This window comes from Macrobrachium nipponense, chromosome 27, assembly GCF_015104395.2.
Source record: "Macrobrachium nipponense isolate FS-2020 chromosome 27, ASM1510439v2, whole genome shotgun sequence".
Classification (NCBI taxonomy): domain Eukaryota; kingdom Metazoa; phylum Arthropoda; class Malacostraca; order Decapoda; family Palaemonidae; genus Macrobrachium; species Macrobrachium nipponense.
The window spans coordinates 19763569-19781068 of record NC_087216.1 but is presented as its reverse complement, the minus strand read 5'-3'; the positions used below and the strand labels follow the sequence as shown (position 1 = coordinate 19781068).

The 17500-nt window shown below is 36.0% G+C and overlaps 1 protein-coding gene across 5 annotated transcripts in view; it reads left to right on the top strand.

Moving 5' to 3' along the window:
* The window catches only part of LOC135200888 (uncharacterized), a 1536981-nt gene that overhangs the window by 1209535 nt on the left and 309946 nt on the right, over positions 1 to 17500 (top strand). For 4 of the 5 annotated variants that reach the window (XM_064229627.1, XM_064229624.1, XM_064229626.1 and 1 more), the window contains one exon: positions 6665 to 6815. In XM_064229627.1, the coding sequence (XP_064085697.1) occupies positions 6665 to 6815 (151 nt within the window). Of the gene's footprint in view, positions 1 to 4487; positions 4913 to 6664; positions 6816 to 17500 lie in introns of all 5 variants that reach the window. The other variant, XM_064229629.1, reaches the window with a different exon arrangement.

The window sequence follows — 17500 nt, the reverse complement described above, 5'->3', positions numbered from 1 at the left end:
ACAGAGTTGAAGAAGCCATGCTTTGTGATTTAACGGTGTCAGAGTGGATTACGAACACGTTACATTATCCTCCTAAAGCACTACAAAGGAAGCTTTATGAATGACCACTCAAAGATTATTCACTGTCGCAACACCGAGCCTGCTTTTGCAATCCACCGTCAGTGCATGGAGAAGCATTGGAATATGCTTTTAAATTCACTAATGCTCATATCAGTGAAGCAACGAAAATGCTTCAAGATAGATTGGAAATCACGACGCGCTAATATCTTCATTTTGATTTTTGTGATATAAAGCCATCTTAGACATGACTCTATACCGTCCATTCGTTTTTTGTTATACTAATCATATGAGCCAGATTTCCGAGTTCCGACGGGAATACAGGTCCGGGAATGTAATCCTGAGTATGAAAAAAGAAAGCATCACAAAGAGAAAACAATCCTGCCTCGAGCAAGGAAATTAATTAAAAGATTTGAGGCAACTTTCTTTTTTTTTCCAAACATCCCTCCTCGTCTAAGATGAGGCTTTCTGCGAGATGAGGAAGAGGTTTTCTTTTATTTGCTTTTTTTTGGAACGTTTTTTTCTCTCTCTTTATCTCATTCTTTTAATCTGTCTCATCTGTTGCAATGAGTATTTTGCTCGGCTTCCAAGAGGCTAATCCTTTGACAGGTTTTAATACGATATAATTTAAGTTTGTATTTCTTTATTTCTCTCTTTTTTTATTGTTCGTTGTGTTTTTTCTTCCTTTAATTATGATTCCCTTTTATCTTTGGCCCTTAAAGGGGGGTCGTCCGAGGAAAAATGGGGGAACTTATTTGAACGTAAACACGGAATTATAGAAATGGAATTTTTTTTCTTCCCATATTATTTTTCACTTCTCATTGTTACGGCCTTTATAAGTGTCGGACGTTCCAAATAAAAACTGATCTCATGTCTCTCTCTCTCTCTCTCTCTCTCTCTCTCTCTCTCTCTCTCTCTCTCTCTCGTCATTTGACCCTTTTCTTTCTCTGTGGAGGGGTGGAACTTTTAAAAGTTTGGGGAAATCGAAAAGTGGACCTTGGGAACGTGAGCCCAGTGCTCTATTATTGGGTTACTACACTTGCATATATACATATATATAATATTTATATATATGATCTATTGTTTTTTATATATTGGTCTTATTTTTTTACCTGTTATGCTTAATTAAGTCCTTCGCTTGAATATGACATTATCTAGCATTATTAGACAATTATATTAAAAAAAATTAATATTGAATTGGTCTCCGTGATACGCTGTAGGTTTGGTGAGCCTTGAAGTATTTTCAATTTTTGAATACGGGGGGTTAGGGGCGTCGTGGGTGGTGGGCTTCCTATGATTCAGGGTCTTTGGGTAATATACATTTTGAAGTTGTCGGTTGATTTCTGTGAAATAAAGGTTTTTATATAATTTTTATCAAATGCAAGACCTCGACTTATCATGAAATGAAAATCCTCTGATAACTTTAATTATTAAAGTTCTCGGATAATTATAATTATTAAAGGAAATTCTGCCGCTGACCATTGAATGAAAGTCTGGGAGCGGTATTCTTTTCGAATTCAATTTATTAAGCTGATTACCGGATGGTTAGGTCTAATTACTGGAAATAAATAACGGAATAAGGAAGTGTAACATGCGATTATAATACCGTAAGTCGGACATATGTTGGCTTTACATCAATTTACATAGAGCGAAGAAAGCTAGCACGTTTATCGTGATATGTACAAACCTGAATTACGGGGATATTTTTATACTTTTAAGGTTTACTGTTTTTCAGTGCTGTCGTTTTTAGGAAGGCATGAAGCGGAATAACATTAATTTTCGTATATAAGAAATCTGTGTTTGCTGTTTCGTATACTCGTAAAAAGATCAGTTTAAAGTGCAATTTTGAAAATACAAAGCAGTATACAGGAAAGCGGTCAGGAAGGAAGTGGACGAGCATCAGGTAGGAAAGACAATTTAGAATTCACTCTTGTTCCTTCCTTTAAGAAATGTTTCAGAAACCGTAATAGTTTAGGTATCATTTCATATGGGCTACAATCAGTTAGCGCCTCAGTGGCGTGATCGGCATGGTCTTGGCCTGCCACCTCTGTGGCCGCGAGTTCGATTCTCGGGCATTCCACTGTGGAGTGAGAGATGTGAATTTCTGGTGATAGAAGTTCAGTCTTGACGTGGTTCGGAAGTCACGTAAAGCCGTTGGTCCCGTCGCTGAATAGCTACTGGTTCCATGCGACGTAAAAACACCATACAAGCAAAACTATATTCAATATTTTTTTTAATAAAAAAAAAAATACTATCAATGTTAAACGGACGAGTTACAAGGACGACTTCCTTTTGTTTGAAGAAGGAAACGGCTTCCATCCGAAGAAATTCCGTATTGGTGCCGAAGAAAAAATATTCATATGTAGTTTGTGAATTCGTATTGAAATACAAAATTCATTGTTTGTCCTCTCATGTTCGCGTATTGAGAAGGGGCCAATTTTCAACTTGATAATATATTCATGCATTCAGCGTTGATGCATTTATTCATCTGGTTGTCTCGCTGTCAACCAATTTCACCTTATTTTCAACCTCGTACCCTTGCTGTTCCCAAACCTCCTAACCTCACAAATGAGAGAGACACTATTGGGTACACGGAGGTTAGATGGTAGTTAACTGGTGAGTGTCACAACCTTGGATTAAAGCGCTGTATGGGTAGTAACCTCATCCCAAAATGGCTTGCTGGAAGTTGGAAGAGAGCAGCAATCTTTTTGACAGTCACCGATTTCACAAGGAGAATCTTGTGCTGATTATATATATTATATATATATATATATATATATATATATATATATATATATACATATATATATATATATATCTATATATATATAATATTTCACTTAATATTTACTATGGTATTTATTTATATATGTGTGAGTGTGTGCATAAATAAGTATATATATATATATATATATATATATATATATATATATATATATATAGTGCATATATATAAACATTTCAATTAATATTTATTCTGGTTTTTCTTTATATACATATACACACACACACACACTATATATATATATATATATGTGTGTGTGTGTGTGTGTGTATATATATATAGTATATGTATATGTGTGTGTGTGTTTGCAGGTATGTTTATACACACACACATATATATATATATATATATATATATATATACAATTTATATATCTATTATTTTTATGAGTTCCTATTTAATACAGAAGGCCTAATTTCGATGAACGCCTCCTATTTCTCCAAATATCTAACAATAGCGAAAGCGACACAGCGTTGCTTTCCAATTTTTATGGCCCATCCCATCCATGTTCGTATTAAAAAAAAAATTGAGATTTATCACGCAACATTAGGGCAATATGGAGCCCTGGTAAAATTTATAATACGGCTGTAGGCAATAATAAACTCGGTCGGGTTACGTTGTAGTTTGTTACGCGGCCGATACTTCCGAGCGCAATGAGTTATTTTGGCCTGGTAAATGAAACAGCTATGTTGCGATTTGTAATTTGCATCGATATCATATCGGGAGTCATTAGTACGGCGTTTCCCGTTCATGGACGATATTGAGGTAGACACATGCGCGCACACGCACACATCCCGAAGGGCTGGCACTCGTGTTGTTTGTGTGGCTGTGTGCGTGCGTTTGTGGGCCCACGCGCGTGTAATTGAATGAAAAGTCTTATTTACTTATACGAATGTAATTTTGTGTTTTGGTATGTGTTTCTTATATTGAGAGAGAGGAAGACGGAGAGAGAGAGAAGAGATGAGAGGGGAAAGAGAGAGAGAGAATAATTCTACACGTGTGTGTGTGTGAGAGAGAGAGAGAGAGAGAGAGAGAGAGAGAGAGAGTGAGGGAAAGTTCACCAAATCACATTGGACTAAACCCCTTTGGTTATAGTTATTATTTTCATATACAAATGTAATTTTGTGTTTTGTATGTGTGTTTATGAGACGGAGACTAAGAGATAATAATTCTATACGAGAGAGAGAGAGAGAGAGAGAGAGAGTTCTGGACTAAACTTCTTTCGTTATAGTTATCAGAAAAACATATCAAAGGAGTACTTACGCTTTTAAATACTATAGATATTATAGTTCACTTTCCTTGCCAAGTACTGTCATTGGTAGGTGATACTGCTACTTCTAAAGCAGATGACGTCCCTGCGCTTATGACTGTGTTGTTATACAGGTACCTTCATTGTATTGGCGAATTATTTTAAAGGGTTCGTTATTAGTTATCATCATCGTCCTCATGATATTTGTATAGAAGTATTTTCGTTTTACTGCCTAGAATTCTCCCCACATTTATCAACTGTTCGTGCTCTTGAGTCATAATCTTATCCCCGTCGATTGATATCAAATTCTTTATTCTTATCATATATTCGTGCAATAAGTTATTACTTTATCTCCGTCGAGTTATATCGGTGTCATTGATATCTCAAACTACACAGGAAACCACTGCAATAATAGTGTATCACATCGACCGGCGTTCACGAAGGACAGATAATGGTGTTGCAGGCTATCCATTGGTGTTCCTCCCAGACTCGAAAAGAGTAAAAGAAATTATTCAAAGAAAGATACTTTTTAAAAAAATCTGACCTGTCATGATGTCGCGTCCGCCGGTAAGGTATTCCTCGACAATGTCCACCCGTGAGGATGGTGACCTCTCCTCACCGGGCACCTTCATAAAAGTATTACATTGCGACACGAAGTGAGAGGGAGAAGGTCGTGGCCCCAGAGTCGGTCCATTATGAACTGAAACGGAAAAACTGAAAGCTAAGATTAGACGGTAGTGGTGAGAGGAACGGGAAAAAAAAGTAACAATGAAAATTGAGAAGTCTTGAAGCATCCAAAATCATGAAAATATGGAACAATGGTATGTTTTGGGTTTTGTTAACCAAGTAATGGCGTGTTGCCTTGTGGTGACACGCCTGTATATTTCATTATATAATTTTCATTATACCTTTTAGAGTTGTGCACATTACACTTTTGTTTGGTATGGTAGTCATTGTACAAAAATCACAGTATGCGTCTATATATACATTATATATATATATATATAATATATATATTATATATATATACATATATATATTATAGTAATATATATATATATATATATACATATATATATTTACTTATTTATCACATATGTAAATATGCCTATACTACACATACAAATTTATATCCATGTATATATTTAAAACTATTTCTCATGAATATGAAACGTAGTTTTCTTATTTACATATTCTTGATTATCTCTTTTTTTCCATGATTTCGTTCCTGGTAACTGTTTATATATTCTTCATGGCTTTGTTTCTGCTTTCATTAGCGTTTAATTAATGTTTATTTTTCCCCCAGTTTGATTCGTTCTCTTTTCAATATAGTTCGCACATGTGTCTACTTTCTTTGTCCTCTGTCTATCGTTCTTAATGATGCTTTCTCATATCTGGCTTTCAGTATTTTTTTTTCTTTTTTGGCTTAATTTGTTTTTTGCTTTTATTAGTGCATATGAATATACTTGGTTTGTGCTCATATAAAAACCACCTTGTATAAAACTCTGCTTTTAAAACCTGAACTAACATTTGTTCCAAACAAAAACATTAGATTTAAGATTTTTAATGCTCAATTGTTCATGATTACTAGAATACTATTTTTAATATTCATAACTAATTGTAATTTTGCATTTTTATGACTTCTAAGTTACCTCATCATTTTCAAAGTTCACTTGGATTTTTTCTGAGTTGTTGACGAAAATGAAAATAAAAAAATAAAAAAGAGACAAAGAAATAATCAAGATTAAAAACATTAAATATTAAGGAGAGATGATGTTAGTATGAGGAATTTAAAACTGTTTTCAAATGCTGTTTTTTAAAGGAATATGTACTGGAAATCAATTATCCTTAGTGGAAGATTTTAGGTATATTATATATAATATAATATATATATATATATATATATATATATATATTAAATATTACGTGTATACTAATCTAGTGTGATATATATATGATATATATATATATATATAGAATTATATATATAGTATATATATAGATATATATATATATATATTATATACTTGTATACTATTCTCAGTTGTTTAATATTATATATCTATATATATATATATATATCATATACTTGTATACTATCATAGGTGTTTATATATATATATATATATATATATATGTATACGTATATACTATTCTAGTTGTTTATCTAAAGAAAATAGCCTCATTTGCATGAAGCTAAAAAAAATCCATGTCTGTTTGCAGTACCTCATTCTAATATACGCCTCTTCTTTTGTGTATGTCCTGTATATATAGTACATACACAACATATACCCAAGTACGTTTATATATGGCCGTATACCTCCGGGCATATATAAACCATATTAGAGAAACTGTACTAATTCATTATTTTCTTTCTCCTCCTTCCCTCTCTCCCCCACTCCCTCAAAATAAAAAAAAATAATAAAAAACGCCAACATCAACTTCTCCGTCACTTCCACAACAATGACGACCACGACGCAATGGGCTGCTGCTGCTTCTTCTCCATCATCACAATCTCCAACACTGACTACTCCACAAACGCCAACAATGACGACGACAACAAAATTCTGCAGGATGAAGTCAAATCAGAGATGGCTAAAGCTGCGAACTACGGTCCAATTGTCAGGTGCGCTCTCGTCTTCTATGAACCGTGCCAAGCCGCCTCTGAAGAGAGAGGATTCATTCATTAAACGGTTCTCTACGAGGCAGATCGCCGAGCTCCAGGTAAGTACCCCTCTCTAGATTTATTATCATTATTATTCTTATTACTCTGTCCAAATGATGCGGTTTCCGAAAGGTCGGATCTCAACTCTTCTATTCTCGTAGAATTGTTCAGGCGAGTGTTTGTTTGTTTTTCCTTGAGGTCTCTCTATACTATATCCGCAGGTGATGTCCTTTTGTTTTGTCTGTCTTTGATTATTATCTTTTTTCCAAGGAGCTTCTTCAGAATTGTTGCAGTGCTTTATAAAAATGTGTACTCCGAGAGATCTCTTAACTATCTATGCTCAGGTGATGTACGTTTGCTTTTTTTTTTTTTTAAGTTTGTGGCATTATTGTCGCGGTTTTCTATTGTTTTTAATGATTTGTTGGTAACTGCATTTTTTATAACTCAGATTCTGGTAGGTTTGTTTATCAAACGTTGATTGTATGTGCAACTTTTATAAATCAATTTTTACTTTATGTGGAAATAGGCATCGAAATATATATATATTATATATATATATATATATATATAATATATATATATATATATATATATACATATGCATATACACACATATATACAATTATATGTATATATATATATATATATATATATATATATATATATATATATATATATAATATATATATATATATATATAGTTGCATATTGTCCACTTGTAAAAATGGAAGCGTTAAAAACTCTTCCACGTCTCTTCAAAATTATTATTGATTATGTATGCTGGAATTGGTCACTTTTTTACTTTTTATTTGTGCTTATTGGCTGTAGCTAAGTATTCTCCAATTTTCAGAACTTGAAAAGTGTGAAAATCTGGTTTTCATTGAGATTATTTGTAACAACTGATTACTTACAACCTGCTGGCCTTAGTTGAAGCTAATTTATTTGCATTAAAAAACAAATACGCTCAGCTTACTAAGTTATACTGTTTAAAACACCGCACTGATTAATTAAAGATAGTTTTAGATATTAAATAAAAGGAGTGCAAGTGTTGAACGACGAATCAGAGTTAAGTTTTAAATGGATCATTAAGGAAAAAATAGATATCGTGCCAAATTCTGCTTTTAAAACTATTTCAATAAGCTAAATTGCATTCGGTATACTTAGAGATAACTGGTTTAAAAATGAATTACATACAATCTATTGGATATCCTAAGGATATTCCGATAATTGCATTGGATACTAAAAGATGAAAAATTCTTCTTGAAATGTGACAGAAATTTAGCAGCTGGGTACTAGGAACCATAGCAAGGGAAGCGAGTTGATCATATCTTAAGAATATGAGGATTTTCCCTCCACAGTAGGGTTCTCGGTATCCCAAGGCAACACAGTCACAAGGGGGTGTGGCCAAGGGAGGGGAAGGTCTTTGTTTTTTTTGGGGGGATGGGGTAAAAGGGTGATGGAGGGGATGGGGGGGGTTGCCGAGTTTTGAGCGCGCGGTGGGAATTTGCCAAGATTCCGAAAGAGGAAATTAAGAGGCGGCAGCAAAGGCCGGCAGCAAGGAAAACTTTATTATTAAAAGTTGAAAACGATGGTTACACACACACACACACACACACACACACATTCTTGAAGGCATCGCGTATTCGCAAAAGTTGTTATAGCTACTCGGGTAGAGGCGAGAGGTGCGAGTTGTGCCTCAAGGGGGATGGTTAGATCTCCCTCTCTCTCCATCGTTTCGTGAAAAATTAGGTCATTTTCTTTTTACTGCATCTCATTCATCCCGACCTCGATTCGGGGGCGTGGATGGTTCGACGTCATTTGCTTTTATGGGCGGCGATCTGAGACACGGCTTTATGTCGAAGAAGAGGGGGGGGGAGGAAGAAAAATTTTGGAAAAAAGATGGGGGGCCGGGGTGCTTTTGTCCGAAGAGGTGGCTCCGCTCCGTGATTTTTTATAATTGTGGAATAAAGTCGTCTTCTCTCGCTATGAAAAGTTCCTCGATGGTAATACCCTCGTGGCCAAGGGCTGGTACCTGTTCAGTAGGCTTCATTTCTCTCTCTCTCTCTCTCTCATGCAATTCAGCGGACAGCGTTCATGGCGGTAGCGGTGGTTATGATTTTCTAAGAACTTAATAGGGTATTGAAATTGCCTCATGACGGACAGTAAAAGCTTTCGCTAAAGGTGGGTGGGTTCTAACGGGGGATGGGCGGGTGCCAAATGTCAGTAACGATCTTATAGTGTTAGTGCCTTCAGTGCACCTCACGCGATGCGTTGTAGCGCGTTACTTGAAGTTCTTTGCAGAGTCTCTTCTACCCCTAACTTTAACCCCTCTCATTCCTTTTACTGCACCTCCATTCATGGTCTCTTTCTTTCATTTTGCTTTCCAACCTCTCCTAACGATTGTTTCAGCATTATGTTTAGCTCTGAGTGACCTCTTATGTCCCTGTGATTGGCTTTGGAACTAAATTTTATGTTCTAGTTCCGACATATTTAGGAAGCTTCGATGTGATAAATATGTCTTCAGGTGATAATTATGCGTGTATGGTTGTATGTGTGTGTGTATGTGTTATTTACGCAGTTGGGTAGTTATTACACTTGGATGTTTATATTCATCCTCTCAACCATACTTGGTCCATTTATTTAAGAGTCTTCTGTTATGTTCCCGATTTTAGATTATGTTTTTTTTTTTTATCTTTTTTACTAATATTTTTTTTACTGTGTCTGTATATATGCTTGAATATATCACAGGAATATTTGTCTACGAGCACCTCGTTGAAGGTTGTCCTTTTTATATACTATTGCTTGCGTTGACCTTCTTTATCATAATAAAAGAGTAACATCACATTTTCTTTTATGCTCAAGTTTTTGAATTGCTGTGAGAGTAAGGGAAGAATTATCTTAAGAGGAGAATTTTTAATCGTAGATAGCTTAAGTTTGGTCGTTGTGGAAACGAGCTCTCTCTCTCTCTCTCAGGATTATAGTGGACTGGTAGAATTATTACAATAAATAACCGTAAGATCGCTTATGAATTAACGAGTTAATATAAAATATAGCATTATCTTCATGGGAACAATATTTGTTTACGTTCGATGTCTTTTGTAGCTTACAGAACAACTTACAATAATAATAATAATAATAATAATAATAATAATAATAATAATAATAATAATAATAATAATAATAATAATAATAATAATAATAATAATAATAATAATAATACCTCCAGCGTAAGAACACATTCCTCGCCTGTCATCCTTTAGCGAGTTGAAGACTTGAAACTTTGGCTCAGTTAATTATAAATGATAACTCGATCCAATCCTCACTTCAGCTCCCGTGTACTCAGGAAGGACCTCATCTCTCTCTATCAACCTCATGTCTCTTTATCATCTGAACGTCACTTCACTTCGCCGCTCCGGTGACGGTTTCATTAGCGTCTGCCTGGTGCCCTGTGGCGGGCGAACTCTTTTTAACTAAAGCCAAGACGTGTTCTGTTTAAACTTTAAATCTGTACCTAAAGCAAGACTCGCTCTGTTGAAGCTTTAAATCTGTAACTAATGCAAGATCCGTTCTGTTCAAGTTTTAGATCTGTAACGAATGTAAGACGCGCTCTGTTTAAGCTTTAAATCTGTAACTAAAGCTAATGCTTTAAATCTGTAATTAAAGCTAAAGCTTTAAATCTTCAACTAATGCAAGACGCGCTCTGTTGAAGCTTTAAATATGTAACGAATGCAAGGTGCGCTCTGTTTAAGCTTTAATATGTAACTAAAGCTTAAGCTTTAAATCTGTAATTAAAGCAAGGCGCGTTCTGTTCAAGCTTTAAAACTGTAACTAAAGCAAGACGTGGTGGTCTGTTTAAGCTTTAAATCTGTAGCTAATGCATGATCCGTTATGTTTAAGCTTTAAATCTGTAAACAGTGCAAGACGCACTCTCTTTAAGCGTTAAATCTGTACCTAAAGCAAGACGCTCTGTCTTTAAGCTTTAAATCTGTAGTACCTAATGTAAGACGCGTTCTATTTAAACTTTAAATCTCTACCTAAAGCAAAACGCGCTCTCTTTAAGCTTTAAATCTGTAGTACCTAATGTAAGACGCATTTTGTTTAAACTTTAAATCTGTAGTACCTAAAGCAAGACGCATTCTGTTTAAACTTTAAATCTGTGACTAAAGCAGACCCGCTCTCTCTAAGCTTTAAATCTGTAGTACCTAAAGCAAGACGCGTTGGATTAAAGGTACGCGACTTTTAAGAAAATAAAGAAAAAAAAATACTAAGAAAATACAGAAAAAATTACTTCGGTTGGGACTGTTCTTTTTATTCCATTTAGGGCTATCTTTTACAGTTGTTGTAATACCATATTCAGAGAAAATAAGAGAGCTTATGTATGACTTTGACCCCAAACAAAAAAAAGATAGACGAGAGCCTATGCATGATCTTTTATTAAATAGAATGATAGACATACAAAGGTGGTGATTGTTTTTATTCTATCTGAGGCTGTCTCCTATGAGGAAATATGATCAAAGTACAAAATAAAAAAAAGAAACTGAAATAGTTTGCTTAAGTACAAAGCGTGCGGAAGACTGTAACTAAAAACTGTACGAAAACGTCAAAATGAAACAAAGTGGAATGTGTACAAGTAGTTACGACAGTGCTTTCATTTAAAACGGCAATTCAACTAAGTGATTTTCCTTACATTTTTGTTAACGCTTAAATTATTCTGGTTGGTTTTATTTTCTAATGTCATTCATACGTTCAGTCGTGTATCATAATTTGGTAATGTTATTTTTAGGAATTTTTTGATGCGAATGAGAGTTTGAACTTCATTATGAAATGTTTATTAAATTTTATCATTGGATTTTCTTATTACCGGGTTTTTGTATTGGGAATAAATAGCAATAATTACTTCAGAAGATCTTTACCCAGGGTAAATTTGTCTTTTAATTACCTCATGAAGACTGAATTATCTTGCGTCTGGAAATTGTGTTTCATCTTGATAATAGTTTCATTGGCTTTGTTTTAAGGCGTGGGATACTAATTTCTGCGCAGGAGTAGTTTCAGTGGGACTAATTCTGGGCACATGGAAGATTTCAGTGGGGAGTAATTCTGCGCAGGAGAGTTCAGTGGAGACTAATTCTGCGCAGGAGAGTTCAGTGGGGACTAATTCTGCGCAGGAGAGTTCAGTGGGGGCTAACTCTGCGCAGGAGAGTTCAGTGGAGACTAATGTTACGCAGGAGAGCTCAGTGGGGACTAATTCTGCTGATTTTAATTCCGGGGGTTGGTGGTGGGGGGGGGGGCAAATTATGAGGCGATTAATTCTGCTGAGATTAATTCTGGGGGGGCGGGGGACGATTCTGAGGTGACTAACTCTGCGGGGACTAATTTTGTTGAGGCTAATTCTGAATTTTAAGGCGACTAACTCTGCCAGAACTAATTCTCCGAAGGCTAATTCTGCCGAGACTAATTCTCGGGAAGACCCTCAGCGAAGGGAGATGGCGGCCCTTTCTGCCGGAAATAGCTCCTGGAATAATTAGCTGTGTGATCTTCGGCGGCTTGTCGTCGTTGCGTTTCGAAATGAGATTGATCATCTTGTGGGTGGTTGAACAATTGCGAAGTGCCATTTATATGAGTAGTTTATACTGAAGTACACGATGTGCCGCATAAAAGCCCTTGATCAATTGCAAGGGAAGTGAATCTAAAAAAATGTGACGTTTGTTACCTTAATAATGCGATGAAGATTATGAAGAAACTGGAGGGATTCGCTGAGACATCCATCCCTTGTGTTTTAATTTTCTGGTCCGGCTTGAATCTGACACTCCTGTACAGACTGTAACTGCGTCTTACTCTCCTGTTCTGGCGTCAGTCTGGCACTACGGTGAAGACTGTATAGCTGCGTCTTACTCCTCTGGTCTCGCATTGATCTGGCACTCTTGTATAGACTGTAATTATGTTTGTTTTTCTGTTCTGGCATCAATCTGTCCCTGTTTGTACAAAACTCTAACTGCGTCTTACTCTCCTGTTCTGGCATCAGTCTGGCACTACGGTTAAGACTGTATAGCTGCGTCTTACTCCTCTGGTCTGGCATCAGTCTGGCACAACCGTAGAGACTGTGTAACTACGTCTTATTCTTGTGTCCTGGCATAATCTGACACTGACACCTTTCAGAGCAAAGCTAAAGAGCTCTTAAAAATATTCTATCGGTTATTAAATCCGGCTGTGAAATGTGCTTCATGTTTCATTAGCTGAAGTTTGGTTTAATGTGCTGTGATGCTGGTTGTCATGTGTGTGAGCTTTGCATCTTTTCATCTAAAACTTGAAGTTTTTCCCAAGTTTTATAAGTCTTGTTAATGGCATTCATAAGAGATTTTTTGCGACATGCTTTGTGGAAAATGTGTATTTAAATCACGTTTGACGTTTCTCATGTTCATTTGATTGCTTTTATTAGGCTCTTATGTGGCTCATGTTGTGTTATTCTGTGTTATTGGACATCACTATGATTACCGAGACAACTTTTGCCTTCGTGATTAAAGTACGACGAAATCACACGCACAAAAAAAAATACACACACACACAAACAATTGTCATGTCTGTTCCAGATTTTTCAAGAAAAACGTAAATTTAATGTATGTGTAAAAATGTAAAAATAATTTTTAAAGACCATGAAACAACAAAGAACCAAGTTGAGAGAGAGAGAGAGAGAGAGAGAGAGAGAGAGAGAGAGAGAGAGAGAGAATCAGTCCAATGCGTATTGTATTACAGTATCTTCATTTGAAGTGTGACTCTAAAGCAGATAATGTATCAAGTGAATATCTTTGTATTCATTAGATAACAATGGGACCTGCTCGTCTAAACATATCTTGTTTGCTTGCTATTAACAATGGTATAGAACTTTTGTGGCGCCTGTTTGTTGGTAAACAGATCACCTTAGTTTGCGTTTGCCCACCAGGTTATATCAGATTCTATGTAGTATGTGCCAGGAGGTTCTATGCGACGTCTATAAACACTTCAGTGTTGAAAGAGCATAATGATAACTGTGTGCGGTCCTATATCAGGGATTTGCAATCTATTGAAACTGAGAATCGGGCTGAAACATAAATTTTCTCTCTCTCTCTCTCTCTCTCTCTCTCTCCTCTCTCTCTCTCCACGAGTGCAATTGAATATTCATGAGGGTTAATATATATCAAGAGTGTGATGATCGGAGAATTAAGTGCTTTTAAATAATTAAATGTAAACCTTTAATTTTTTAATTTTAGCGTTGTATGCATTTGTAGTAAATAATCACAATAAATATCTGTTCTATTGTTTTTTATTATATAACACAATGTTTGTCATACACTTAGCGTATATATGTCTATGTAAATCCGCATGCGTAAAATTCGGTGCAACGTATTTCCGTATGCGTAAAATTCTTTACAAATCGTCGTAGGTCATGTCAGTTAACACTGGAGAATAATGTTAGGAATTTGCAAATGTTGGTATTAGATAACATCAATCGGTAATGTGTCTGTTAGTCATGATAGGCATTATCAATGCAGTCGAATGTTCTTCCACATTGTAAGCCTTCCTCCCTCCCTCCTCCCCTCCCTCCCTCTCCCCTCCCCTCCTCCCTCCCCCCCCTCCCCCCTCCCTCCTTTCTCCCCTTCCTTCCTCCCTCTCTCCTCCCTCCCTCCTCCCCCTTCCCCCTCCCCTCCTTTCTCCCCTTCCCCTTCCCCTTCCTCCCTCTCCCTTCCCCTCCCCTCCCCTTCCATTCCCCTCCTTCCTCTCCCTTCCCCCTTCCTCCCCTTCATCTCCCTTCCCCCTCCCATCCTCCCTCTCCCTTCCCTCCCCTCCCTCCTCCCTCCCTCTCCCTCCTCCCCTCCTCCTCTCTCTCCCTCCCTTCCCCCTCACCTCTCTCTCCCTCCTCCCCCTCTCTCCTCCCTCTCCCTTCCCCTCCCCTCCTCCCTCTCCGTTCCTCACCCTCCCCTACCTCAACTTTCTTCCCCTTCCCCCTGCCTCATCAGGCAAACATTGCCGGATCAAGAGCAGATAATTAGATCGACCGAGGACAGCGACGCCAGCGTGATCATGAGTGTGAATAATCTCTCCCGAGATTATGAACCTAATCACGGCGGCTTTTGGATTTCATCGGAACTGGGTTGTCGAAACTGGCCCGATGTCATATTTCAAGGATGTCCCGGATATGTATGCATGCATGTGTGTATATATATATATATAGATATATATATATATAGATATATATATATATATATATATAATATAAATTATATATACACACATGCAAACATATATATATATATAATTATATATAATTTATATATTTATATTCACTAAAATAAGATTATTTTAGTGAATGCTATAATAATCAATACAAGGAGGAAGGTTCTGATATATATATATATATATATATATATATATATATATATATATATATATAGAGAGAGAGGAGAGAGAGAGAGAGAGAGAGAGAGAGAGAGAGAGAGAGAGAGAACCTTCTCCCTTGAAGTGATTAGTTATATCATTCACTATATCGTATACATATATCTAGAATATATATATATATATATAATATATAATATAAATATATAATAGAAATCTAATGATATATATATTATTATAATATAAATATTTATTTTTATAAATATTTATATGTATAAGATTACTTTAGTGAATGATATAATAATCAATTCAAGGGAGAAGGTTTTACTAGCGTCGAAAGATGTAAAAAAAAAATATAGTCTTCATGAGCTATATTCGGATGTATCCTACCGGAGCCTTTGTTTATAGTAAACTTGACAGGACCTTAATGTGGAAGTACGCTGCAGTAGTTCTTATATATGAGTATTATATTAATAATATTTCACTACAATACAGTCATACAATTTGTGAGATCAGGGCATTTTGTGGAATGTCTAGCCTCTGGTCCAAATGCATTTTAATTTTCTGCCTGTTGGTGCCACCTGCAACTCATCAAAGTAAAATTCAATTCAGCCCAGAAGGCAATTCAGCGCAGTGCCTTGATAACTACCGTTTTACCATTTCAATTAAACGCAATGCCAAGGCTTTACCAATTAAACTTCCCAATTCAAAAGCGATTGGGTTTGTTGGAAGGGGTTAAGCAAAGGCGATATATCATTATAAATGCCACGCCGTAATTGATGTCTTTGTATAGTAAGATACCTGGTGAGCAGTTTCGGCCCGGGGAGGTATTTATTGTTACCTCAGTAGATGAAACCCCTTCACACAGGAACCATTGACTTGAATTTCAAGCCTCCAAAGCTTGTTGGTTTCAACCTCCCACCGCAGACCCCACGCTGCAGCAGGATACAGAGCCAGTGATTTTTGTTATCGACCTTGGGGGGGAGACGCCAATCAGCGACATATGAGTGGCTTTTCACGACACTAACCACTAAACCTGTGTTCCCTTTATTGTTTTTCCAGGCATGAAAGTCTATTTCTTAGTTTAACCTTATGGCTTATTGTCTAGGAACAAGTGTTGTCAGCTTACAATGTCTATGAATGCAATCATATAACTTTTTTTTTTATCCTGAAATTGAAATGTCTATGAACAATGTCTGAACACATTACAATAACTTGTTACGTTGTATTCTACTCTCACAGTGTCTGTGAATACATTGTATAACTTACGTTGTGCTTTAATCCTTCAACTCTATGAACACATCATGGATCTAGTAAGTTAAGTATATCTTAGTTTAACCAGACCACTGAGCTGATTAACAGCTCTCCTAGGGCTGACCCGAAGGATTAGATATTTTTACGTGGCTAGGAACCATTTGGTTACCTAGCATTGGGACCTACAGCCTATTGTGGGATCCGAACCACATTATATCTAGAAATGAATTCCTAATCATCAGAAACAAATTCCCCTGATTGCACGTTTGGCAGAGCGAGGAATAGAAATCGGAACTAGCGAATCTGTGTGCTTACAGATTTAATCTACTTTTCTGAGTGCTTTGATATTTAATCTACTTTTCTGTGGGCTTAGATATTTAATCTACTTTTCTGTGTGCTTACAGATTTAATCAATTTTTCTGTGTGCGTACAGATTTAATCAATTTTTCTGTGTGCTTACAGATTTAATCAATTTTTCTGTGTGCTTACAGATTTAATCAATTTTTCTGTGTGCTTACAGATTTAATCTTCTCTGTGTGCCTATAGATTTAATCTTCTTTTCTGTGTGCTTACATATTTAATCTACTTTTATGTGTGCTTACAGAATTAATCTACTTTTTCTGTGTGCTTACAGATTTAATCTTCTGTTCTGTGTTTACAGATTTAATCTTCTTGTCTGTGTACTTACATATTTAATCTACTTTTCTGTGTACTTACAGATTTAATCTACTTTTCTGTGTGCTTACAGATTTAATCTACTTTTCTGTGTGCTTACAGATTTAATATACTTTTTCTGTGTGCTTACAGACTTGATATACTTTTCTGTTTGCATGCACACCTAATATACTTTTCTGCGTTCATACAAACTAACATTTTCCGTTGGCATCACGAAGAGTCTTTAAGAAGATTCTTAAAATTTAGGGAGAAAACAAGAGACCTTCATCCGTTAAGCTTAAGCGCCGAACGTTGCATTTTTCTTTGCCACTTTTAGCTCAAAGTTTTCCGAATTATTCTTACCACTTCTCACCAAAAGGCTGCTCGTATAGACTGTATTTCTCCAAATTTTTTTTTTCCGTTTGTTTTTTTGAAGCAAGTTTGGTAGACTTTTGGCGGAATGAGTTTT